A 26,131-nucleotide genomic window follows, 5' to 3' on the forward strand; every position below is an offset into this window, starting at 1 on the left:
AAACATAACATTTTGACTAGCACTTACTCTATAATAAGTTTAGGTAATTTCACCACTAATGCACATAATATGAATTTTATGAGATTACTTGAATTTCAGTCCTGCCCTAACATGAACTCTGATTTTAAAATAAATTGGCCTAGTCATTACATGCATTATCTAGTCAATTATTATAATGTCCTGTACGTAGTATTTACACAAGATATGAATTAGCAACGTAACGTAAAATACTCGATGTAATCGATTATAACTAATGTAATACTTACATATATGAAAGCTCTAAGCGTTAAGCCATCAATAAAATGTAGGTACCTGTGTGTTTTGATTTTTTATATGTACTTACCATAAAACTATTTATGTTTTTATTAATTATCTGCTACTTATTTGTCAAAGGGGTGTTAAAATGTTTTATAAAGCGTGTTGCTTTATATTTAATTGATGTTATATTTATTCTTTCGTATAGTTATAGAGTGTTATTAATTTTATATTAATTAAAATCTTTATATTGTGAAATTGTATTATGTTGTATAGATACACATTGTTAATTTATATTGTGGAGCACATAATATTTTATAATGATTTAAAACAATTTCGGAACATAAAATATCTAATTACATATTACCATATACATTTTGATACAACTTTTCCAAATGACACATTCCTATCGTATCTACATAAGTATATCCATTTAATATAATAAATATGATAGTATTATTATGGTATATAACACCAAAAATATTTTAGATCTGTATTAAGATTAGATTTTAAAGTAAGAAATTCTACCACAATTAATAAATGACTCCTAATTGTCATTATAAAACATAATTAATTACCTTTCAAGTTATTTGTAAAATATAGTGCATGCTTAGCAAAATGTTGGTGAAAATGTCCAAACTCACCCATTTAACAATTATTATCGTATCATACTAACATAAAAGCCATGAAATTTTAAACGCACGGAAAGGAATATTTTTCTTAGAATAAATAATATTATATGTTATATAATATATTCGTACCTACCTCTATAAATCAGTATCCTGAATAAAATATTCCTAAAGATTGATTTTTATTAACGAATTATTGCAAAAACTAATTTTTAAACTGGCTATTCGTGCTATTTTCTGCTTCACATTTAAATTCATTTAATTTCATTTCATTCAAGAGCTTTATCCTAAACACGGCACCATAGAACTTAAAAACAAACATATTTTCACAAATCATTCATATCATTAGTAGTTCAATCATAATTACTAGTCAATATTGTAACTAGAGAAACAATATAATTATATAGGTATTCTTATTACTTGTAAGTACTTTAATGTAATACAGGATTATTTATATTGAAGCACTTGGTAAAGTGATGACTGTGATATACTTGTATCTTAACTTATAGAAAGGTATGCATTAGTAAAATATCTAAGACAATGTGTTGTTTGATTTTATTAACCTTCTACGGATATTGCCAATTTGTATAGCAAAATAATCGTAGAATTATAACTTATAAAAAAACCATCTAATAGTGGTCTAACGTTTGAAACCGAAGGTAAGAATAAATAATGTCTGATACCTAACGAACTATTCTTAAGAGCAACAAAATAAATTTAACTTTCAATAAAAAGGACTCTCTTTTTGTATTGTACAATCTGCTGCATTTCACTCCAAAGGACAAAGGTCGTTCTGTAGATGGTCGATGCTATATTATTTTCATATCAATATCGATTTAATTTTCACTGGTTTTTTTATATTTCAGATACAAATTAATAAAAACATAAATTTGTAGTTTAGACTCTGTTTTAGAAACTAAGAAACCCCCTTTACCTATAACAATTGTTAACCTCACTCTAACAATTCTTATGTAAGACGTCGAAAAAACAATTTCTATAAGAATCCCGTTTATTATTTCATGTTATATATCACAAATTATTCTCTTTCATAAATATCAGCTCGATGTCCTATATATGGTATCGCAGTGCGCCCAGAGCCTCCGCTGTAATCATTCCTCGCTCTTTTCTGCTTGTAATCACGTTCAATTGAATCCTTTGAAAATTCTGAAGAAAAATATTTGTATAATATATTATTATTATACCCTTGTAGTAATATCACAAATAGCACAAACACAACGATAATGATGATGATGGTTGTTGTTATTATTATTATAAAATAATTGAAAATTAACAAGCGCCATTTGCTTAAGCTAGCAATAAAAGATACTGAAACGAATATAAAACACTATGTATGTTAAAAGAAAATACAATAAAAATTCCTTTATGTATACGAAATAACCTTTGAGTTATGTCTACTATTAGCTCATTAATTTATAATACTTGTTATAAGTAAATTAAAATGTCTTACTCTCATTGGAATCTCTATTTCTTCGTCTTGCCAAAAAATCATCGATTACAGCAAATCCTTTATAACGTTGCTGCTTTTTAGGTTTTGGGTTTTTATTCATTTTTCCTTTACCAGATAAAAGTGACGATACTCTTAAATAATTACAATAATGAACATAAGAAACATAGTTTTAAATAAAATAGAATATATTATAGATGTAAATAGTGCGACCGAGAGGTAAAATTACTTATAACGGCGGCTAAAAGCTTAGCCATAAAGATGTATTAGTCAATTTATTCTTGGTAACACGTCTATTGTGCCCAAAACAAATGTTTTGTCTCTACTGCATGCAATAGTAAACAAATACTTATTAAAATTAACGTATATAATATTTAAAAATTGAATGCACATTGTTAAGAGTGGTTTTATATTTTAAAAGCTCCCTACTTTGATATGCTTGCAGGCATCCAAGTCAAACCGCCTCAATGGCATACTAACGATGTGTAAATGGGTGAAAATGTTGATTTTTTAATTACGAATCTTTTGCACGCGCTCAAGCTTGAATACTTACATATCGCCTATGCTTTTCAAATCCGCATTATTAATTTTTGCTCGGGGATCCAAAACCAAGTATACTTTTGAATAATCATGAGCATTGTTCCCTCCGTCATTGTATTTCGAAACAGAAGCCTCTCGATCGAATGTAGGCAGACGTGTATTTATTGGTTGTGATTTTTGGGTTAAAATTTTTGCTAAATCTTCAAAATTCGGCGCGGTATCAGTGATATCACGCAAGACCCTACTTTCCCCATCGTCGTTACTATATTGAGATGTTCGATAAACACCGCTTAGTCCTCTATTTAAGCTTGGAATAGCGGGTACGATTTCCTTACTTTCCAAATTACTTTTATTGCTTTCTTCATATTTGTCCTCTCGCAAGTAATCTAAAATCCGATTTAAATCGGCATCGCGTATCTGGAAGCTGTGCACTTTGTGTGTGATGAGTAATAAATCCACCACTGAAATAATTTTGCTGGTATTAGATAATTATGTAGAATGTTATCTTTAGATGATTATTATGTTATTCTATAAAATAACCCTATTATATTAAATGATTATGGAGAAATTAAAATTTATCAAGTAATCAATTTACGTAATTTTTCGAATGAAATGTTATTGAATTTGAATCCTTTAAACTCACCTAATAACCTCGTTATATAACTACGCATTCTGTGCTGTATTTCAAACTATATTCGATAGCTGATAAAACTCACGATGCTTAAAACGTTATCGACACGCCAATTTTCAATTTCCATTTATGCTTATCAGATTTAGAATATAAAACACGTTAAATTGGTACATTTATTCATGAAAAACGTGATTTGGTTATATTACTTATGTAAAAATCAACGGTAGGTAGTCTTTCTGTTCCTAAAATTTTAAATTCCATAAACTTAGGTAGTCTGAAATTCAGCCCATAGGTAAATTTATTTTAGAAAGATTTAACAAACCGAAAGAAACTTGTATATACATAATTATTAATTATATAACAAATTTAGTTAAGTCCTTTATTCTATTTAATTTATTGAAAGAAGAAGCAGTGTGATTTCGCTTCGAAGTCAGGTCATCAATAAAAAAAGTGAAATTGTATTCAATTTAATTGTATTTTTATTGATAATTTCCATTTAAGATTTTATTAATGTGTCTTTCTTAGAGTAACTCGTGTATCATAATTCCTATATCGGGATTAAGTATGTCACTTTTAGATATTAATATATATATCTAAAAACATTTGAGTCCTATTAAGTGCATTCTTGATAACATTCCATAATACTCGGGTACCATCATAAGGAAGGTACCCGGTCCTTTGGAAGGCTTACGTGGGGACACGGATCCAACACGCAGAGGCCCTTTAGAGAACTTTACTGTGTTGTGGGACACCAGCCGCAGCCTGCCCATGACTGCACTATAGAGATACAGTCCTAGGCAGTCTGCGGCCGATGTAGGACTATTTCGAGATATGGGAAAACAAAATAAATTGGGCTATGGAGTGGGATGTTAAATGGGCCGGTATTTGGGGACTATTGGAAACTATGGCACCTGCCTTTCTACTAAAAGAAAGTAAAAATATGTTGGCAGGTGGTGACTCGCCCTCTCACTGTATGGGCCCCCGAAATAAGTCGCTGCAATAGTGCGACAAGGGGGCAACATATTGTGAGCAGCTAAGGGTGGAGAGGCGTCCTTGGACTTTAAACGACGATCACGCGCTCCCTGAGGGTCCAGCATCACGTGCCCACTCGCCACTTACACTTCGCATCCAAATTCCTTCGATTCCTTCCAAATTCCTTCGAGCTAAAAGCTCTCGCGACTCCACTCTGGCCGGCCGGTTAAGGCAAGCCAGAGGTGGGGGTCCTGTCCTCGTCAGGCTTCACTCCGACCGGCCGGTGAAGGCAAGCCGGAGATGAAGACAGGGGCCTCCCCCGGGAGCACTCGGTTCCCGCGGGGTCGCTACTCCCCGACACCCCGCCACAAGGTGTCCTGCGGGTTGACTGATTGCACGGGTGGAATATCTACTGTCACGTAGACAATAGATATTCCAACCGTGGGCGATGGGGTCGTCACATGCCTACGCCCCTTGATAACATTATTATTAACACATTATCGCTCTACTTTTATACTTTTAAATGAATAGAGTTTGACGGTTAGATTAAAGAATTTTAAAATTATACAAACTACAGCATACTGGATGCATATTTTCGTTTACATAGCATTATAAAGCAGGCGTCCTAAGGGTGGACATTCTTTTTATCATCTTATATATAGACGACCTGCATTGCAGGTTTTTCCACAAAATTAAAATACAACCAACTCACTCGGGACTTGAACGGGGATCCTTCCAACGTAAATGATGTACATAAATTTAAACACAGGCACTGTACTTAACAGACATCTACAATCTACATACCGTCCCACAACGTAAGATTTTTTTAAATACATACCGTGTTGTCTATATTTCGTCACATTTCATTTGCTCTGGGCTCTAGTTTATATAATAATACCGAGAATAGTAAGCCAATAAAGTTATGCGTCAGCATTATTAAACGTCAACCGAGACTCTTGTGTTATTTCCTACCTACCTACTAATATATTATAAGGCTATTTATGTGCTTCTTTGTACGAATACTTTTTCTCACATATAAAGCAACTTATAAATTTACTTTTTATGCAAAGCACAATATTAGTGACAGCAAACCCAAGCGCCTTGCGTGTGTGTTTAATGGCTTTTAGAATATATTTGACCTAACGAACCTTCGGCACGGAAAACATGCCTGCAATTAATTATACAACAATATGTTCGACACAGAGTTGAATTTAATTTATTCGCCCACACTGAAACCACTCTAGAGATGAAAGTATGCACTTTTGTTTATATTTATTTCAATTTAAAAGTATCACTTGACTTGATAATGATTCAGTGCCTGTAGAGTGTAGGTAGGTAGGTACCTACTTTAGTTGTTATTTCACTTGTTCACAACGGTTAAACGGGCCTGAAACGGGTAGGTAACTAAAAACAGTTTATACCTCTACATATAGTATAGTTGTGCTTTATTTTCAAGTGGCCGCTTCCTTATTTAATTAAATTAAACAATTTATACATACCTAGAGCGCACTAGAGTCAGTGATTAAGGATTTGCTTTTTTATATTTTGCTTTTTAAATAAAAGCTCTACCATAATATTTTGAAGATATTCATTTTAATGCAATATTTAATTCTATTATCTATACCGTCGTCAGAATTCGAGTTATAAAAATTTTCACACCTGCCTATCGTAATTGAAAACGAACTTGAATAAGATTAGTATGCGCTAAGGTCACTTCCTGATCGGAAATCACTTAATCTAAAGCTGAGTTGGATTTGCTGTAATTAAGAAATGCGTCGCCGAGCCTCTCGTATATTGCTTCCTCAGATTAACACCACGCTACCAGTTAATTTCCTACGTTCCACTCGTAATGGCACCATCTATGGAGCATTCCGCTGTAATATCGTAGGACGCGACTGATTGGAGCCACATTTTTTATCGCTCTCTGTACTTAATTGTGAAAATAATTTGAAAATTACGCCGCCTGACACATTAGAATTATATTATAACAGTAGTAAGTACCTACGTCAGTGCTAATAATATAAAGCTGAGAAATTTGTTAATTTGAGAGCTTTCATCTCAGTAACTACTGAACCATTTTAAAAAATTATTTCACTGTTTTATATGTGTATAATCCCTGAGTGTCATAGGCTATATTTGAACTACGGGCGATGTTGGGGCGAAATATATTCGACAACGATATATGTATTATTTAATTTCCTCAAAAATAACGGTTCTTATAAAACCTAGTTTACAGCCAAAAACCCTTATAAAATTTCAACAGAATTGTTAATTATTGTCGTGGGACCAACAACAAAAGTGATCAAATTAAATTTTGTGTTTAAATAAAAAGTTCAGTTTAAAAACGTTTTCATTATTTCTAGATAATGAGCGCAATAGATTGAAAGCACTGTAATTAAAAACTCCTTACCATAGGGAGTTATAAAATCGTTCAATATGATTCTAATTGCCATTACGAAACGCAAAAAAATTGTGCAACAGCTGTTCCTGAAATTGTTCTCTACGTAACGACTTTGATTCAAGTTTCCATTCAACTAAATACAACATTTATACCTGAAGCCGCCAGACTTTCTAGTTTGTGTAGTTGGGTACATAAATATTTAATAGCTTTATGAAATCCCTTAAAGTTATAGATTACATAAGTTTGTACTAGGTATTTCAAATAACAGATCTAGGATATTTCATATCTTTTATACAAAACGAAAAGTAAAATTTATCAGACAGGTAGTTTTTGGAATGTCAGCGATTCCATTAATTTCGGGTGTATTGATACTAAATCGGTGTAAGCAAGCAACTTCAGTTACAATTACGATTGAGGTGCGAATGAATAATTAAGACACATAAATATAATGAAATAATGTTATTTACTTCAATTTCATTGAAAATTTTTGTCATATAAAAATTTAATTACCTAAATTACATTTTCCTTAATAACTAGGTATATAAATTAATTATGAATAAAATATACACATTATAAAAGCCTGAACATGATAAATATCACATCTATCTAATTGAATATTTCTATCAACGTTTCTGTAGATTTATCATTTAAAATTAACAATATTTTCAACCATACAAAGTTACCTACGTATTTTAATGTAGGTAATAATTTATAACATATTTTTTACATAGCTAATTTATCTCTCCGGAGCCAATATTTCGTCGTTAAGATGTGGTCCGTGACATTTCTCGCAGACTACAATAAAATTCTGAAAAAGAAACGTTAAAGTTTAATTAAAATTCACTTATTAATCCTGGAATGTTCTTGTTTCATCCACAAACTTATTCAGTTCATTTTCATTAATTTATAGGCAAAATATACATTGTATATACCTACCTATATATTTACCTACAATGTTTATCTTGCCTGTAAGTAAATGTAGCAAGAGTGTAGCAAAGTGTAGGATAAAGATTTACCAAATTGTATTGCAAACGCAGAAGATCCATAGCTTTATAATAATTATGTTCAGACTTCGACCCATGTTTTTCCATTAACCGCACTGTTGTTTGAGCCTGTTCCTCCAATTCGAGAAGGCTGTGAGGTTCTTGTTTTTTTACTTCTCGTTTCCGACCGAATCTCGATCCCCAATTATGGTGACTACGTGGCAACATTGGACTAGAAGCCCCTTCACTGTCTTCCTTTAAATTCACCATCACTCACTAACTGTCCAATAAATACTGAACTAAACTAGCTTAAATGATCGAATATACTACCCCATTTACTTATTGGAAAAATTCGAACAACTAATTACTAATCCTAAACGGATTAACATTATAAAAAATAAAAATGTCTTTCGTAGAAACATAAATTGATAATTACCTACAACAATGGACCAGGTAGCTCGATCTAGCGTGTTAACAACTCTTAACTAATTAGTAATTACTTTGTTTTGCGCGTAATAAATGCAAAAACATCTAATATTTTTAAGCCATTCACTAATAAACAACACACCGCAAATAACAAAATCAAGGAACCTAAAAGACTGTGACTGTGACAAGTAATATAATCTAGTTATATTTTATAATAAATTGTAACCGTTTACGTACTCTACAGGAATATAATTCCTGTAGAGTACGTAAACTTCAAACACAGATTATTTGAGTAGATAAGTTATAATATAAACTGTACCTTAAAAAATATAAACCTAGGCATGCCTTTTAGTTAAATTACATTTTCTATGATTTGAGTAATATGAATGCTTAGAAAATGAGTTTAAAAAACCTTTAAATATTCATTAAAACACAAAATACTTTGCTGCATGAATCATCAAAATTTTAAAATGCAGCCTTACTACGGTATCGCGAAATATTCACTTTAGTTTGGTGAGGAATGACTGAGACGGATTTGGTCACAAAGAAGGAACATTAAGCCGTCTGCCGCTGTAATCCAGCTAAATCCGGTAATTAAAAACTTACGCTGACCAAATTTTAAAGCATTTAATATTTTTTCTTTGGGTTGAGCAAGGTTTAATAATCACTTAAATGTCATTGTATTGACACGCAATATTAAAATTGTTATAAGTATGTACCTAGGTATTATAATTACCTACAGAATTACTGATTCCGTAAGATCACTACATAGCATAAAACAAAGTCGCTTTCTCTGTCCCTATGTCCCTCTGTATGCTTAAATCTTTAAAACTATGCAACGGATTTTGATGCGGTTTTTTTTAATAGATAGAGTGATTCAAGAGGAAGGTTTTAGTATATAATTTAGTCAAAGCGGGCGAAGCTGCGGGCGGTACGCTAGTTATAAATATAATTATGATATGGGTAATATTTTTATGAGATTTATTACAAGATAAGTACCTATCAATTATCAAAAAAAATACATGAAGACTACTAAAGACTTCTAATGTTTCTTTTCTATAACAACACATTTTGATCATTCGACAGATAGAAGTTATTAAAAGTAATGTAATGCCTTCTATTGTGATATTATTTTCAGTTAGCAAGGTGTAATAAGAAATTATCAAGCGTTGTCCTGAAATAGTTTAAGTTTCGAGATTAGACGAGATTAGAGGGTGGTGGGTAGCTCATCAATCAAAGTACTTAGACACGCTCTGCGATCCTTAGCAATTCCTATTAACGACGTTGGACTTGCTTACTTACTTTCGCTAGAGACTTTTGGTAAGAATTTCATCTTGAAATTACTAGCATCATTGTTTGGATTTTAGTAAAATGTCAAGATTTTATTCAACCCGAATCTTTCGTGTAGCAAGACTAATAAAAATGAAAAAGCTATTTCGTGTATTGACATTGGAGAGGCAAATCTATAGGCGATTTGGATATAACATAGAGAAGACGGCTTCTCTAACTAGTAATGACATAGACAATAGAAAAATTTAAATTTTTCGTAGAAACGAATAATTAAATAAGTATACAAGTTAGTACAAGTTAGTATACATCCATCTATTTGGAAAAATAATTTATGAAAAGAATCAATTCCTCTTCATAAAAAAATATTTTTTTATTCGTACCTGAGTACACTGCACCCTACACAAGCATATGGGGACACAATTACCAATATTTAAAAGATGTAAATGATAATATGTTCAACCTAACTCATTCATATGGTCTAGTCGCTTTTTTGGATCAACTGCCTACTTTCAGGGCATTATCATTATCACTTTATAATATAAAGTAGGTACTACATCTACCAACTAACACTAATCTCACAGCTAATCTTGCATTATATCTTCAAAACCCTTTGGTTCTTAAACCAAACATTGATATTTATGCTCTGATTTAGATTTTGAAACATAAATTATGGTAATACAGACAAGATCAGGTACATGTCTGCTATAGCCTACTAAATCATTCTAAAGCGATGTCCATCTAAGGAAAACAAACCACAGACGTCTACCCGCATTTAACTAATTCTAAACTCAAACTCAGAAAGCAATTCTACGACGTGGTTACATTGAAATTACATATTGAATAATTTATAACGTACCCTCTCGGTAGTAAAGCAATATCTAGTAATAAATTATAATAATACATCCATAAACATTGCTTCTCTCTATTTATTCTTCTTATATAGGTACCTTTCTACCAATTGTATGTAAAAACTAAAAAGTAAATCCATTGTCTGCAGCTAACCTAAATATTTTATCATGATTAGCATTGAACATGTTCCTCATAGAAATACTTTAAAAATAACGAAGTTCTATTTGAAAGGGTAATTAATACCTATTAATACCCGAAGTTATACCTTTCGGGTATGTAGGTTATAGGTACATAATTATATACCTATACCTATCTGACATTTTACTGATTAGGTATATTGATATTGAATCGGAAGATTATAAATAAAAATTGTCACTACTAGGTACCTATACATTGTTCTGGAAACTTAAACAAGTAGGTAATTCAAGTCAAACGTTACGTGATGAATTTTAAAATTATCTTTTATATCAATATTTTCTTTTATTGGTCTTGCTCTGATTTTTATAAATATAAGTCACCTATAAAGGTGTAGACATTAAACCTTTACTACGCAAGAAAATTACCTTATTCTACACGGTCTATTAAGCGAAAGCAACACAGAAATGAGGCATGTCCCATAAAAGCAGTGATACAAAAAAAGCTTGTAAAAATAATTTTATGTTTCACCTACATTAATCGACAAAAGGGACATAAAAAATATGGTTCATAAAATTTACTAAGCAGTAACATTTTTTCTAACAGAAAATATCTAGTCAATTAAACGAAACACACCGTGTTATATTATTATGAATATAAAATGTTTTTTTTTATACCATTTACTAGCTTTCCACCCGCGGCTCCGCCTGCGTAACATGTAGTCGAAGGGAAACCTACATATTTGCCGTTACCGTGGGATTCCCGGGATAAAAACTATTCTATGTCTCAGGATTCTCTTCTTCACGCTTAACAACTCTAACCCAACTAGGTAAATTAGGTCGATTTTAATGAAATTTGGTACAAATGTTTGTTATACCTTATACCGCGGACCGCTGATTGCCGGCTGCCCATTGATTATTATCTTACTTGAATTTCCATACATATGACAAGCGCGACTGACGTACGCACTGATGGTCGGTCAAGCTCTGCAACCAGCCTTATACCTCATACCTGCCAACCTAACCGTTTGTCTCGGTAAATATTAGAAAACGACTATGACTGCACATTCTGTAGGTTTCATACTTTAAGTCTATTATATTTCTTTTAATTCATTAAAAATGTCCTGTCCAGGAAGTTCCCAGTAAACCCATTTTTAATACATTTTATATTAGACTAAATTTATTATAAAATTGGTCTCATTCTATTATCACACCGGTGAAGGTCGACTTGTGTTCGGATCTTCTACTATTAAGGGCAATACAATAAAAGTATAGTAAAATGGCAGTTATCATTTTATTCACCGGGGTCGGCGAATTGGTAGGTACCTACACCTAATTTTTTTGCATTTTCTTATGTACAGTGAAACCTGGTTAAGTGAGACATCAAGGGACCTGCAATGTCGTTTCACTTATAGGGGTATTCCACTTACCCAGTGTCTCAGATATACAGGTATAAATAAATATCTGTCTCATTTACAGAGGGTTTCATTAATTAACTTCAGTTTTTCACGTAATGATAACGATTGTAGCTTTCGTTTTGACATTTTTCAAATAAAAATTTGTATGATAGTAAAGCGAAACTAAAAGTGTAGGTAATTGAAGCTCAAAATTTATACTTACGTACCTACTTGGAATTACGTGTGGAATAAGAATGAGTAAGTATACAAACAATGTTATCTCTGTTACAGAGGTTTATGCATATAAAATTTACTCGCTGTCTCAGTTAAAGAGGTAACTACTTATGATGATAAACCGAAAGAACAAATCCCAGATATAGAGGTTTACCTCGTCCCACTAACACAGGTAATTCAGTGCCAATGTGTTGGGACCTCAGCATGAGTTCCAGTTATGGAGATTTCCCACTTATCCAGGTCCCACTTATGACTTAACGAAATGTATATAAAAATGTATTTCGCCATATAGATTTACAAAGGAATATACTTATAAACTATGCAAATTAAATTACCTATATTATGTAGATGATCAATAATTAAAATTCAATCCTCTGCTCCAGCTACTCCTGTTTTTTGTAAATTCCCGCGCTTTTTTCAACAAGTACCTACCTATATTGTCAATGGTCAGTAAGTTTTTTTTATGGAGTGAAGACTTTGATTGCTGGGATTGCTGGCGACCTACAATTCTGAACGTTGGAATTGTTGCCAGTTGCTTGCCGGTTTATAAAATACTCCATTCTTCTAAAAATATATTCACATTCTATTCAAATTAACCTAACTCCATAAAACAAAACCTTTCAAGTAACGTTGTAAAAGCGATATAATATGGAATGGTTATTTTATAAATTAGCTACTTTATTCAGTATAATATTATCACCACTAAAAACTTACTAAAAACAATATTGTATTATTAATTCATATACAATATACATTGTCTATACCAATAAGAATTATTTGTAAGTACATACATAAATTTTAATTCGTAATATTAATTATAATTTTATTTTCGAAATTACTAGCAGGAGAAATGGTAAGCATAAGGCAACCCAGGTGTATGTGATTCATCCTTGGATTCATCATTCGCTATGATTGTATTGTGTTGTGTTCTTGTGATAATAAACCTACTGACAGTCTATTTCAAATAAAGTTGTTTTAGAAATAAATTAATTTAATTTAATTAGGCACGAGTGTTCATTTGTGAAATTTTAAAATACATAATGTGGGACCCTACACATGTTCAAGTAACAGTACAAAGAGCTCGTAACTTACTAATAAAAGGTAAGAACGGTACAAATAACTGTTTTGTTACCATCTCTTTGGGTAAGGAAAAATTTCAAACTTCTGTTAAAATCAAGTCGACTGAAAACGTTGAGTGGTTCGAAGAATGTGAATTGCATATACCTACACAGGGAAATACTGCCGAAATTGTTTTAAAAGTCTATTGCGAAGATTTAATCAAAGACCATTTATTGGGTCAAATTTCGATTCCGTTAAAGGACCTAGATGTCTATGAACGTGCGAGAAACCGATGGTATCCCCTACGGGGAAAGCCTGGAAAGGAAGATAAGAACAGAGGTGAATTGGAAGTTAAAGTAGCATTCATTGTTAAAGAAGGCAGTTTGAAAGATCTTTCAAAAAAAGATAAACACAAATCTTCATTATCAAGTCTCGCTCAGAATGTTGGAGGTAGTCTTATGAGCATTGGAAGTATTGAAAAACGAAAAAGTATAAAAAAATTAGCAAAAAATTTAGGTTCGAAAATGAATCTTACTAAAAAGGATAAGAAAAACGATTCATCTTCTCTGGGTGGTAGTGTTGGTAACCTAAGAAGTTCTATGTTATCTACACCAGACACTTCCACACCTAAAAGATCCTCAGGAGAAGCCGATCCCGGAGTTATAAGTGAAGATGAGGATGAATTTGCATTTGATGATCTGTCCCATAAAAGTTCAGGCAGTTCACTAAATGTGCAAACTTCATACATGCCACGAATAGCCAAATATACACCTTCCCCAGTAAATGCTTCACTTGAAAATTTAGGAGGAGGAGAATTTCTTCGAAGATCTACCAGCAGTACATTAGCAACAACAGAAAAATCTACCCCTCTCAAACCTGTGCGTCTCAGTCTCGACACATTCACTCCTCCACAGTTGCCTGTTCAGGGCCTAGACAAAAATGATGAATGGTCTCAAAAATTAGTACCCCGCAAATCCATGAGTCAATTGGCAATCGATAGGGAAAAGTCATCAAGTCTTGAGAGGAACAAAAAATTAGACAGTCCTAATTCATTGAAAGAAAAGCCAAGCCCTAAGTTTTTCAAAAAGTTTGGAAACAATAATAAACCTAAAAAATTGCTAGAGGAACGTATCATTGTTGGTGAGGAAAATATAGTGGAAGAAGATGCTATTAATCCTGCATACAATAACATCCCTAAGACAATCTTGCAACAATTTGAAGGGATGCCACGTGAGGATTTGATAGTATTAATTTATAATTTGCAAAAGGATGTTGAATCAGAAAAAAAGAAAAACAAGGATCTTGAGAATTATTTAGATGATTTATTGCTGAGAGTAATGGAAACAACACCAAGAATTTTACAAAATCCATATGTTCGCAATAACAGTATGCATATAAGAAATAAGTAATATATAAATCATAAAATAGTATAAATCATTGTTGGAAGTAAGTTTTTTCAACACAGAAAATGTGACATTTTTGAAGTAAATTATGAGTATTACCAACAATGATAAATAAAATTACAAATACTTAATACAATATATATGTTACATTCTTGATAAATAAGAATATTTATAGTTTTATCTAAAAAAATAATTCATTACAATATTGCGTCCGAAACAGTGCCTTAAAGATTTTATAATTCTGTGATAAAATTCACATTCAGGGATTATCAGTTGAATCTTTATTTACACAAATATTGTTATATGATTCTCTGTTATTGTTTTAGTAACTATGTATAATAAGGTATTCTATTGGTCTATGATAATATCACTGTTATTAAACAACAGTTATTGTTATTTAGATAGTATTGTTTATAGAATTAATAAGCATATTTTCTTCTTTGAAGGTATTGTTTGCGTGCCAAAAACAGTCATCTACTAAAATTAAAAATAAAGGCCATATCAAACTGATTATAAGATTGTACAATCTGTTTACTTAAAATTTACACTGTCATATTGGAAATCTTTTTGATGATTTGTGATAATTATTATATTTTGATATATTTTAATTATACATACCTACTTGCAAAAAATCTTTTCAAGAGGCACCAGGCATAAAGCATCTAATGAAAGTAAAGTATTATTATTGTTAAGTGAAATAAATACATATATTTTAAAATCATCTATTCAGATTGTGCTGTTTCTTTTCCTTATAAATTGACAAAAATTCACTAATTGTAAGGCAAATTATTTATTATTAGCCATTTATGGTTAGTTGCTTTTTTAACAAAAATATTTTATTATTTTAAATTAAAATCTGTCAATTTATAAGCTAAAAAAGTTAAATAAGTATAAAGAGTTTACCACAATACCAATAGGTAAATAAATAATATGTAAATTTTGGAAATAAAAACTTTACCATAACTTAATTCATTGACTTATAAGTATCATATTTTCCACTTTTAAAATTATGCTACTGCTCCCCCAGTATAACTAACTAATTAATTGTATTTTATTATAAACACAAAAGATTGATATGTATTCAGAATCCCAATGTCATTTATATTAAGTTTATAAAAATATTAAATACTAAAACCATGTTTGAAAATAAGTGCAAATATACTTGGGTACATTCCCTTGTGCAATGAGATTAGTTTTAAGGGATACATAAACAATTAGAATATTATAACAATTATTGTCTTGTGCAAATATATTTATTACTAATGTTAATTAAATATTTATAAAGATGAATGCTTGCTAAGTAAACACATGTATTGAACTCTCTACACTGACATTCATCTTTGTTGATATTTCAAATGATTTACTCATTACCTTATTAATTATTAAGTTGATTTAATTTCACAGTTGTGAATATGCTTTATTTTCAAATTATTTCTTTTAGTATATACCTACTTTAAAGCATAACTAATGTTAAAACTTTAACTATAATTATTATAGCATTACATACATACCCATTAACATTTATGTTAAAGTATCAGGAGATACTGTATTCTCTTTTTATTAGAACTATCTAAAAAGTGTAAGAGAATATTAAGTTCTACCTGATAAAATGTATAGTAACTTCATTCATATAATAGTGAAAAAAAGGATTGTGTGCTTTCTATTGTTGTAAAATTTGAATGATTAAAATAAACAATTTTTTTAACCAAATACTTTATTTGTATATCATGTAAAGTACATAAGTATTACTTATGACGGCGGCTTTTAACTTGCACAGTAGGTTGAACTGATGTTGCATAGGTCTTCTGTGATAACTTATTCATGTAGTAAATAGTCATGAGAGAAAAAATCAAACTGAAAAAAGTAAAAATTTTGATATTAATATTTAAAACAAAACATGTCAATTGTGATAGCTATTTTAATAGTACAGTATATATACAAAAAATAATAATTCAAAGCTACCTTAGCTTTGGGTAGTTTTTGATGAGATTTGGGTAGTTTTTGTATGAGATTACAAATTATGATCCAAATGATAACATTTATTCTGGAATTAGACTGATTTTTGTAAATTCTATATGGCAGAACTACCTCTATAATCAGAAAATTACTGTTTATGTTAATTAGAGAATTATACCAGTATACCTACAGACTAATAATGAAGTTTATTCTAATTAGAGAGAAGAATATTATAAAGCAAATTTGAAATATACTCAAATAATGTTTTCATAATTAATTAAGAGTTCAAAAACATTTCACACAATATTATGCAAAGCTTGTAACATCATAAAATATAAACACAAAAGATCCAAAGGAAGTTTTTACATAAAAACAATTAGTATAAAAACTAAAAACTTACCAAGTTGTAAAACAAATTCGGTGAACCATTCCTGCTGCTATTAAAGATATAGCCATGGACAAAACAATCTCTGGTAATTTCAATTGAAAGTTTTTTCCAAACAATGTGGCTTCTAGATTTCCTACTGCCTGTAGTTTTGTTTAGGAAAAAATGTTGTATAATAAGTAGACATTATTACAAATCCATTTATATAATAACTAGCTGTGTTCAAGGTTTAACCCGCATTGCTCCGCTCCTGTTGGTCTTAGCATAATTATATATAGCCTATAACCTTCCTTGATAAATGGGCTATCTAACACCAGAAAGAAATTTTTCAAATTGGACCAGCAGTTCCTGAGATTAGCGCATTCAAAGAAACATTTTCTTCAGCTTTATAATATTATAGTATAGAAGTATATACCTATCTTTTTAAGTATGTATGAGTATCCTATTATAATAATAATAAACTTCTGAAGATTGCGGTTTACCAAAGAAATAATATTGTTGTTTAATATTTTAATTACTGAATAAATAATGGGAAACTAAAAATAAACACATAAGTACCAATGATAGAAGAATCAAACATAATAAATAAAGGCAATAGATCCAATGAAATTAACAATATTATGACTAAGTAAATATAATTAATTTATTTGGAAAAAAAAATGTTGTAATAGGTACATATCCTAATACACTCCAGTTTCCAAATAATTTATTTTCTTTCCATGCTTATTAAAAATTTATAAAATGTAGAGATTTGTATAATGATGTGTGTGTAACATGTTATCTACTAAGTCTAAAAAGTTTTACTTCATCACTTGTATTGTAAAGGATACAGTTACGAAGAACATGAACATCAACGAGCCAAGATAACCTCCAAATATGATTGTAATTGGAGACTTTACCAAAATGGGTTTGTACATTTGCATTCCAGAAAATATTAAAAGTGTTAATATCGATGATAATACAAAGGACGTGGCACTGTTAACAGCTGAAATGAGATAAAAATTAATCACAATGTTGTACATCTTATGTACATCATAATAATTATACATTTCATTCGATATACTAACCCATTTTTTTAATAATTGTAATTCAATAGTTAATAGCTTTATTACAATTTACAGAGGATATTTCTAAAACAAGACGCCGGCTATTATTTTGTTGGTTCAGTTGACAATTGACAATTGACATGCTCTTTCAAAAATTAGACCATTTACAAACTGTCATCACAGCTGAGACTGTCATAATGAGATGAGGATGTACTGTACGTCAGCTTGATATTTTTTTTTAGGATTTTATGGCCTGGCTACGAGTCTTTGCGTTAGCTTGATCTCCAGTAGTGAGTAGCAATCACAGTAGCAATGTGGTAGTAATAAATTATTAAAATAAGAATAACTTTCAGAAGAGTCTTGATCAACTTATTGTATACTACCAAATTTCTTTTGCTTTGGTCCGATTCTGAGAAGAAGCGAAAAAAATGGTACTGAATAAAATAATTGTATGACGGACGCGACCACGACGCGACATGCGCCTCAGATCAAGATAGAGGTACAATTTTACTGTTCTTTGGGCACACCCCGGACACTCCATACAAAATTATAGTTTTGACAGTCACACTGTAGAGACTGCAAATGTGTGTGTAAACTCTTTATGGTTGGCACATTTGTGACTAGCGTAAAAAAAATTCGCGTTTTTCTGATGAAATACATCCGTAAACAGCACAATATCTAACCATTTTCTACGAAAAACGATAATCACAAATCCAAAATAATAAAATTGCTTTAAGTCAATTTGATTAATGTTGTCAATCTTCGTTGCGTTTCGTCTAAAGACGTCGTTGGTATCGTCCTTGCGGGGAAATGGGTACCATAACATGTCTGATCGTGCGGGGTGAGGTAAGTGTTTAATTTTGGCGGGAGGCGGAGAGTGTCCGTTCTGTAGCGTTTAGCTACTATTATGTATTCTGTGCTTTGGGTACAATTTGACAACGATTGACACGCTCGACCGATACGCGCGCGTAAGTACACACCACACAAACTAAAAACAATCAAAATTCAAATTCAACAGTTCACGTGCGTTACGCACTATCTCTTTCACACTCCTTTCTTCTTTATCTTTCCTTTCTTTCTTTCCGACTAACAAAACATATCGAAACATTATCGCACTTGCTGCTATGGTTTTAGAGTTGAAATTTGTAAGACCGTGGCGTTGCAAGTTGTACGAGCGTTTCGACTCTTTTGTTTAGCCGTTGAATTCAACTAGTGTCTAGTGCATTGGTGAGCGATGGACTAGTCGAATCGTTGAGTGTACATCTGCCCCCCTAGCCAAGTGGCTTTCTGTTAGCGTAGCGTTCAATAGAATAGACTACGAATGTATGAGATTGACGTAAGCAGTAGATAAACGTATCTACATTCTACAGCTTACGTCAATCTCATACATTCGTAGTCTATTCTATTGAAAGCTACGCTAACAGAAAGCCACTTGGCTAGGGGGGCTGAGGTGTACATAGACGGTTAATTTAACTCGTCCGTTGATTCAACGCCCATCCCTAGTCTCAACTCTCAAATACTCTCAATCCCTTCTATATTTCACTGCGTTACAGTCTTGCTACAGTAATGTATAGTTTATAATATCCAGTACTTAATATATTGTGTTTATAGTACGCTTTCGATTAGCTTTACTTGATTGTTGGTATGTTTCCGAATTCCGACTTATTTAAACTCGATTTTGACCTATTTTACTAACGGACAGATAGCAGATTCATTTCAAACGTTTTAAATATATCAAGCACAGAGCAAGTAATACAGTATGAGTAATATCAAGTATATATTTTGATGTCACAATATTAGGGCGATAAGTTGATCCTATTCTTACAGTATAAATTATGCAGGTAGGTATTTAAATAGATAAACAGATTTATACCTACATAATAAGACAAGACAAATTTCTTCAACTATGTAGTACTAATTGCTATAGCATTAAGGTTTATTTTTCTTAGTTGGAGCACCTCATGGATCGCACTATCGCACTTGACAACAGCAACCTGCAACCACAACAGCAACAGATAATAAAAGGCCCTACTCACGGTTCAACACAACCAACAATCTGCTGAAACAATTTGTTGCAGTCGCGATTGAGCGTTCTCTACTCACGATTCATCCAACCCTCAATCTGATGACACAATTTCATTCCGCGATTGCTTGCCACAATGTGTGCACGTCACGTTGATGCCTGGCCTGATGCTAAACCTCAACGCAATAATACGCATTATTAATGGATATACTAATTTATGAAATATAAGATAATTATCTTTGTAAAGCTTGTATTTTTTCCAATTTTATTGATAGATTTCAAGGGCTATAAAGTATAAACGGCTATAAAATATAAACATCTTCCTCAAATATGTAAAAATGTCTTTCCCGCGTTTATCTCAAAACCGCCATTTTGCGATTACTGCGCAGCGCGATTGAGCCGAGATTGGAGCAATCACAATACTCACGATTCAACACGCACACAATCTGCTGAGACAATTTGTCGGGTTGCTTCCGCGCCGATCCAATACACAACATGTTGGGATACGCCCCCAACGTGCCCTCAACTATACTATTCACGACACAATCTGTCAGCTCACTGCAGATTGTGTCAACAGATTGTTACTGAAATTGAATCGTGAGTAGGCTACTTTACAATTAACAATTTAACATTCGTCATACATTCATGTGTGCGTGTACTAGTGTACACACGTAAGAAGTGAAACTTCTATATGACCTTATTTTTCAAAAAATACCTAATTTACTATATTATGCAAGAAATACGTCGAATCACGCAGGGTAGGGATAAGAAAAAGATGGCGCGTCGTAAAAATGTTACACTAATTTTTTTCCAACCCCGTTATATATTATAAAAGTTTCACTTCAAAAAATTATAACAATGACTAGTGGTTCGCCCCGGCTTCGCCCGTGGTACCTACATGTTTAAACTATCCTATCTCTCAAGTTGGATTGAACTGCACATGGTGTGCGAATTTTATTATAATCGGTTAAGTGGTTTAGGAGTCCATTGAGGACAAACATTGTGACACGAGATTTATATATATTAAAGATTAAGATTATAACACGATGATTAATGAATTAAAATAATATTAGCGCCGATTTCTAAATACTACATGAATAACTTCATTTGTTATGATTTAATAGGTAGTAGACCTATAATCTATATTTAGGTCTCTACAAGCAATACGAACAAAAGTAGGTATTCTCATTAGTAAATATTATATTCATTCGTAAAATTATTATTCATGATAGCGCGTGATAGCGCGTAGTAGCTAGTTAAGTTATTTGTTCTTTCTTTATCAAAATGTCAAATACGATGATAAAATAGTTAACAAATATTAAATGTTTCACACACAGTGAGCCTAAGTACCAGTGTTTCAATAATGCGTTTTGATAAAAATCTATTAATACAATTGTGCAAAGTATCTGGCACTCGCTCTATAGTAAGTAAATCCATTTAAATGTATTCAGTATTGTACCTATTAAATTGAAATTAAAAAAGTGTAAATTATGTTTATTTGCAGTTCAGTTATTTTGTGATGTAGGTCCAAAGGTAATAAGGTCTATATTCAGTACAATTCTTTCTTGTTCTTCATAAGGTCTCTTTTTGTTTGACTTAGTATATTTTATAGAAGTCGACTGCTTCACCTATAATATTTATTTTATTTAATAACAGGGCAGTGCTGTACCGGAAATAAGAATTTATGAAGTAGGGCCAAGAGATGGTCTTCAAAACGAATCGAAATTTGTGCCAACAGATATTAAAGTGGAACTTATTCATAAATTGGCTAATGCTGGCCTGAAAAATATTGAATCAGCAAGGTACATATTATAGGTAGTTACTTAAGTTTTCAACCTTTCTACAAATAATACATACCTATACCTATTAAAACTCTCATCATTCTTTTTTTAAATTAACTCAAAAAAAAATATAAATGTTTGCAACTTTGTAGTCACTGAACTGAACTGAACGCTGCAAATGCCTAATGTTATGTTTTTTTTTTAGTTTTGTTAGTCCAAAATGGGTTAAACAAATGAGTGATGGTGTGGATGTGATGAAAAATATTAAAAGAGAACCTGATGTGAACTATCCTGTTCTTATTCCTAACTTAAAAGGATATGAAACTGCTGTGAGATTATATACAAATAAAATATTTGTTTTGAATACATACTTATAAAAGGTTACAAAATTATTATTTAATGTTTAAATTAATATAATATAATGTTATTTCTTATGTTTAGAAAAAATGCAACATACAAGAAATAGCCATCTTTCCCGCTGGCTCTGAAGCATTCTCACAGAAAAACTTGAACTGTTCTGTGGCAGACGGGCTGAAACGTTTTAAAGAAGTTGCAGAACAAGCCATCAAAGACGGTATCCGAGTTAGGGGTTACATATCATGTGTATTAGGCTGTCCTTATGAGGGTCCAATAAGTCCAAAGGCAATAGCAAAAGTATGTTCAAATAGCTAATATTTTTAATAATATGATATTCTAATATTTGTAATTTTTTATAACTATCATTTTTGTAGTAGCTATAATATGTTTTTATTCCTTTTTGTTAAGATAACTGAAGAAGTACTTGATATGGGATGCTATGAAGTGTCTCTAGGGGATACCATAGGAGTGGGTACTGCTGGCTCGGTGCGGCGGATGATGAAAGAAGTCTTACATGTAACAACACCAGATAAGATTGCCCTTCACTTCCATGACACTTATGGCCAGGGTTTATCAAATTTAGTTGCTGGTCTTGAGGTAATTTGATTCTGCAATAGTATCACATATTGTGACTTGTTTCTTTTACATTTTCTTCGTGTTGTGTGTTGAGACCTATGATGATATATAAAAAAGCTAGATACGTTACCCGCTCTCTATTTTGGCAAGAAAAAACTCAGCTAAGTGCCCGAGTTTCACTTAGTCACGCACCATTCAGCGTCGTGGCTGGACGTTCTTTTTATATTTTAATCGGCAGTTGTTATTACGAAGTACATGAGTGAGACATGTATTATGTCTCGTGCGTGAGAGTGAAAGAGAGAACAACTGTATTGGTGATAATGCGTTTGTAAGTAGGTACCTATGTATTAATTACGCTGTTTTTTAGTGCAATGATGTTGGCGTATGCCGCGTCTACTAGTATAATAGGTCATTGGTTGAGACATTTTTTTAAATCTATGTATCATATCCTTTTTTATATTTAAATATAATTGCCCATATTTGAACTCGGCACAATTTTTATAAAAAAAAATTATAGTGTAATAAGATAAATATGTTATGTTTTAAAAATGTAAGTAAGTGGGGGGCATAAGTTTATTTTTTGTTCAATATTTATAGATCTCAGAAAAATATAAGTCGTGTCTACAATGTGTGCAAATTTTAATTCTGAATGAATTTTTACTTATTTTTATAACGTGTCGGTACACGCGCAGTGTGGGATTCTGTATAATTTTTGAATTGAAACTTCTTTAGGCGCTTTGAGAGTAAAATTTCAAGGTCGCATCAGGGTCTACCTTTGGTATCTCTGAATCTCGCCAAAGAAGTTTCACTTCTGACACGTGTGCCCGGAACACACGCTCTTTTTTTTTAATTCATGAGACTAATTTTTCGACCGTCAGTCCCGTCGAATGTTTTCTAAAATTACGTGATATTTGTCAAGACATCGGAATCGTAAACTTCATTATAATATCAAGGTAATTAGAAGTTGATGAAAATTATACTCCACATTATAGGGAAGATAAAAAAAATTATTATCACCTACACTTGATATGTAAAGCCTACGAGAGGTAGGTAATCCAAAAAATGTTCGAAAAATCATTTTTTTAAATATATTTTACTACATTTTCGGGTTGACTTACGTGTAAGTACATATTCGTGTCAAATTACAAATTTCTAGTATGTACGATTTTTACGAATAGTTTTTGAGTTAAACCGCGGCACTGTGTTTCATTGGTTTCATTAGATCAAAAAAAAATCCCTGTGCTGTTTATTGTATTTATCGATCAAGGGATGTATTTAAAATGTAAGAGTAGAACACCCACGTGTCAATTTCTTATACTTTTTTTTTTAAAAATGGCAAACTTTAGGTGAATTTTTCATGAAAAATATTGAAATGTATTCTGAAATCGTAACTGTCTAAGATATTTATTTTAAATAAATATAGACTTATAAATCATCTTTGGGCACATATTATCCAGTTTTTATTTTTGGAAAACTAAGTACCTCCGAATACCGAGAAATATTTTTTTTTTCATATTTTCCTTTTTTTTTTTCTCCCTAAAAACGCAAAAGTGCGCATAGCCAAACTATAGGAATTCCTTGGTGGAACGGAACCCTAAAATGTAATTCCTGATATTGTAAAAACAAAAAAAATTTTAGAACAATCTTATCTATTGTCTTCTCTGGAAGATAACACAGATATTTACCTAATTATTTTATGGATTAGGAAATAGGCGTATGTACCTACCTGAATAAGTGTGTGTTTTTTTTTTCAATTTCTTACATATGCATTGTAATTTTTAGGGTTCCGTACCTCAAAAGGAAAAAACGGAACCCTTATAGGATCACTTTGTTGTCCGTCTGTCCGTCCGTCCGTCTGTCAAGACCCTTTTTCTCAGGAACGCGTGGAGGTATGAAGCTGAAATTTATATCAATTACTCAGGAGTCAGGTCTACTGTCCCTTGAAGCTGTGAAAAGATACAGCCGTTTATGCCGCAAATTTTCGACACTTGCAAGGGAATCAAAACCTACAGGGTGCTTCCCGTGAACTCAGAATCTTGAAATTTGGTACGAAGCAACGTCTTATAGCATAGATAAAGGAAAAATTACGAAAACCATAAATTTTTAGTTACATCACATAATATATATATTTTTTTAATAATTTTAAACTAACTACCCATTTCCTCATAAACGCGTAGAGGTATTAAATTGAAATTCATACCAAATTATGGTATTAAGTAAGTAGTAAATAGGTATTAAATACGGAACCCTCGGTGCGCGAGTCCGACTCGCACTTGGCCGGTTTTTTTAATAATTTTTATTGTTTTAAATTTTTGTTTATTCTTTTAAAAGGTCAAGGGTGAATGATATATAATATAATGTTTACATAATTATGTGGGTCTATAAACGCTGTATAGGTAGGTACTTGTTAAAACTAGAGTATTCTAGAATACCTACAACAGACACGAGATACCTATGTAACTACATGTTTATGTTCAGATAAATATCGTTGAAAGGACATACTTTAGTCACTGATAAAAATATACACCCAATTGCTTATCAGAGAACATTATTTATTTAGCAATATAATTCAGAAAATGTTGACAATAACATTGAACGGGAAAATGTTTTTATTTCATTCTTGATTAAAATACGTAAACACACCCACTAGTGTGGTGCCGCTTAACACGCTTCTATTCACTTTACTACACAGCCTACTAAACACTTGCACTAAACAGTCGCTGTCCACACGTAGTTACTAAACACCTGCACTAATCACCTGCACTCGCACTAATCAAAGTGTGAACCAGCCTTTACGGCTTACGTCATTGTGATATTATTAACATTACAAATTTTTGCAGTTTGGCATCAGGACTGTGGATTCTTCTGTCTCAGGTCTGGGCGGGTGCCCGTACGCCCGCGGGGCCAGCGGGAATCTCGCTACGGAAGATCTTGTTTATTTCTTATACGGCTTGGGAGTCAACACAAACATTGACCTAGTAAAGTTGGTGGAGGCGGGCCGCTTCATTTCTAACTTCCTCGCAAAAACGACCGAGTCCAAAGTAAATCGAGCATTAGGGGATCGATTTAAAAATAATCAAGATATCGTTGCGATTGCTTCTTGTGCGACATAGATAAAAGCCAATTATAATTCCAATATTTATTAAGAGTCGAAGAGCAATTACAATAAATTTGTATGCAAAAACGTCGTTAATAAATACCTATCAGCTATTGTTAGCAAATGCACAATAAAACGTTATTTTACATATTCAAGCGTGTTTTAATTTATACATTGGTACTTAGTATTTGTTATACCTACTTATATCGATGTGGTCATAAACGGCGTTCAGCATACTGGTT

General features: G+C 31.9%; 4 protein-coding genes across 6 annotated transcripts; 2 read left to right on the top strand and 2 right to left on the bottom strand.

Moving 5' to 3' along the window:
* Positions 1-1,897: 1,897 nt before the first annotated feature.
* LOC123693502 lies at positions 1,898-3,620 on the bottom strand. The gene is made up of 4 exons (XM_045638644.1): positions 3,533-3,620; positions 2,903-3,350; positions 2,353-2,483; positions 1,898-2,048 (listed from the first exon to the last, which is right to left on the bottom strand). The coding sequence occupies exons 1-4, from the start codon at positions 3,558-3,560 to the stop codon at positions 1,921-1,923; spliced, it is 735 nt and encodes a 244-aa protein (XP_045494600.1). The 5' UTR covers positions 3,561-3,620; the 3' UTR covers positions 1,898-1,920.
* A 9,484-nt stretch (positions 3,621-13,104) lies between these two features.
* LOC123693339 (rab11 family-interacting protein 2) lies at positions 13,105-16,378 on the top strand. The gene has a single exon (XM_045638395.1). The coding sequence runs from the start codon at positions 13,247-13,249 to the stop codon at positions 14,672-14,674; it is 1,428 nt and encodes a 475-aa protein (XP_045494351.1). The 5' UTR covers positions 13,105-13,246; the 3' UTR covers positions 14,675-16,378.
* LOC123693570 (protein KRTCAP2 homolog) lies at positions 14,568-18,238 on the bottom strand. The gene is made up of 5 exons (XM_045638734.1): positions 18,213-18,238; positions 18,077-18,166; positions 17,840-17,994; positions 17,025-17,152; positions 14,568-16,522 (listed from the first exon to the last, which is right to left on the bottom strand). The coding sequence occupies exons 2-5, from the start codon at positions 18,078-18,080 to the stop codon at positions 16,414-16,416; spliced, it is 396 nt and encodes a 131-aa protein (XP_045494690.1). The 5' UTR covers positions 18,081-18,166; positions 18,213-18,238; the 3' UTR covers positions 14,568-16,413.
* A 253-nt stretch (positions 18,239-18,491) lies between these two features.
* Positions 18,492-26,041, top strand: LOC123693446 (hydroxymethylglutaryl-CoA lyase, mitochondrial). 3 transcript variants are annotated; one of them, XM_045638559.1, is made up of 6 exons: positions 18,492-18,554; positions 21,735-21,880; positions 22,065-22,188; positions 22,301-22,513; positions 22,625-22,813; positions 25,633-26,041. In XM_045638559.1, exons 1-6 carry the CDS (start codon positions 18,507-18,509, stop codon positions 25,903-25,905), a joined length of 993 nt encoding a protein of 330 aa, XP_045494515.1. In that variant the 5' UTR covers positions 18,492-18,506; the 3' UTR covers positions 25,906-26,041. The 3 variants fall into 3 exon arrangements, with proteins under 3 accessions (XP_045494515.1, XP_045494523.1, XP_045494507.1); XM_045638567.1 differs by lacking the exon at positions 18,492-18,554 and adding an exon at positions 19,876-19,896; XM_045638551.1 differs by lacking the exon at positions 18,492-18,554 and adding an exon at positions 21,340-21,501.
* The last annotated feature ends 90 nt before the right edge of the window (positions 26,042-26,131 follow it).

Source organism: Colias croceus, chromosome 1 (genome assembly GCF_905220415.1).
Source record: "Colias croceus chromosome 1, ilColCroc2.1".
NCBI lineage: Eukaryota > Metazoa > Arthropoda > Insecta > Lepidoptera > Pieridae > Colias > Colias croceus.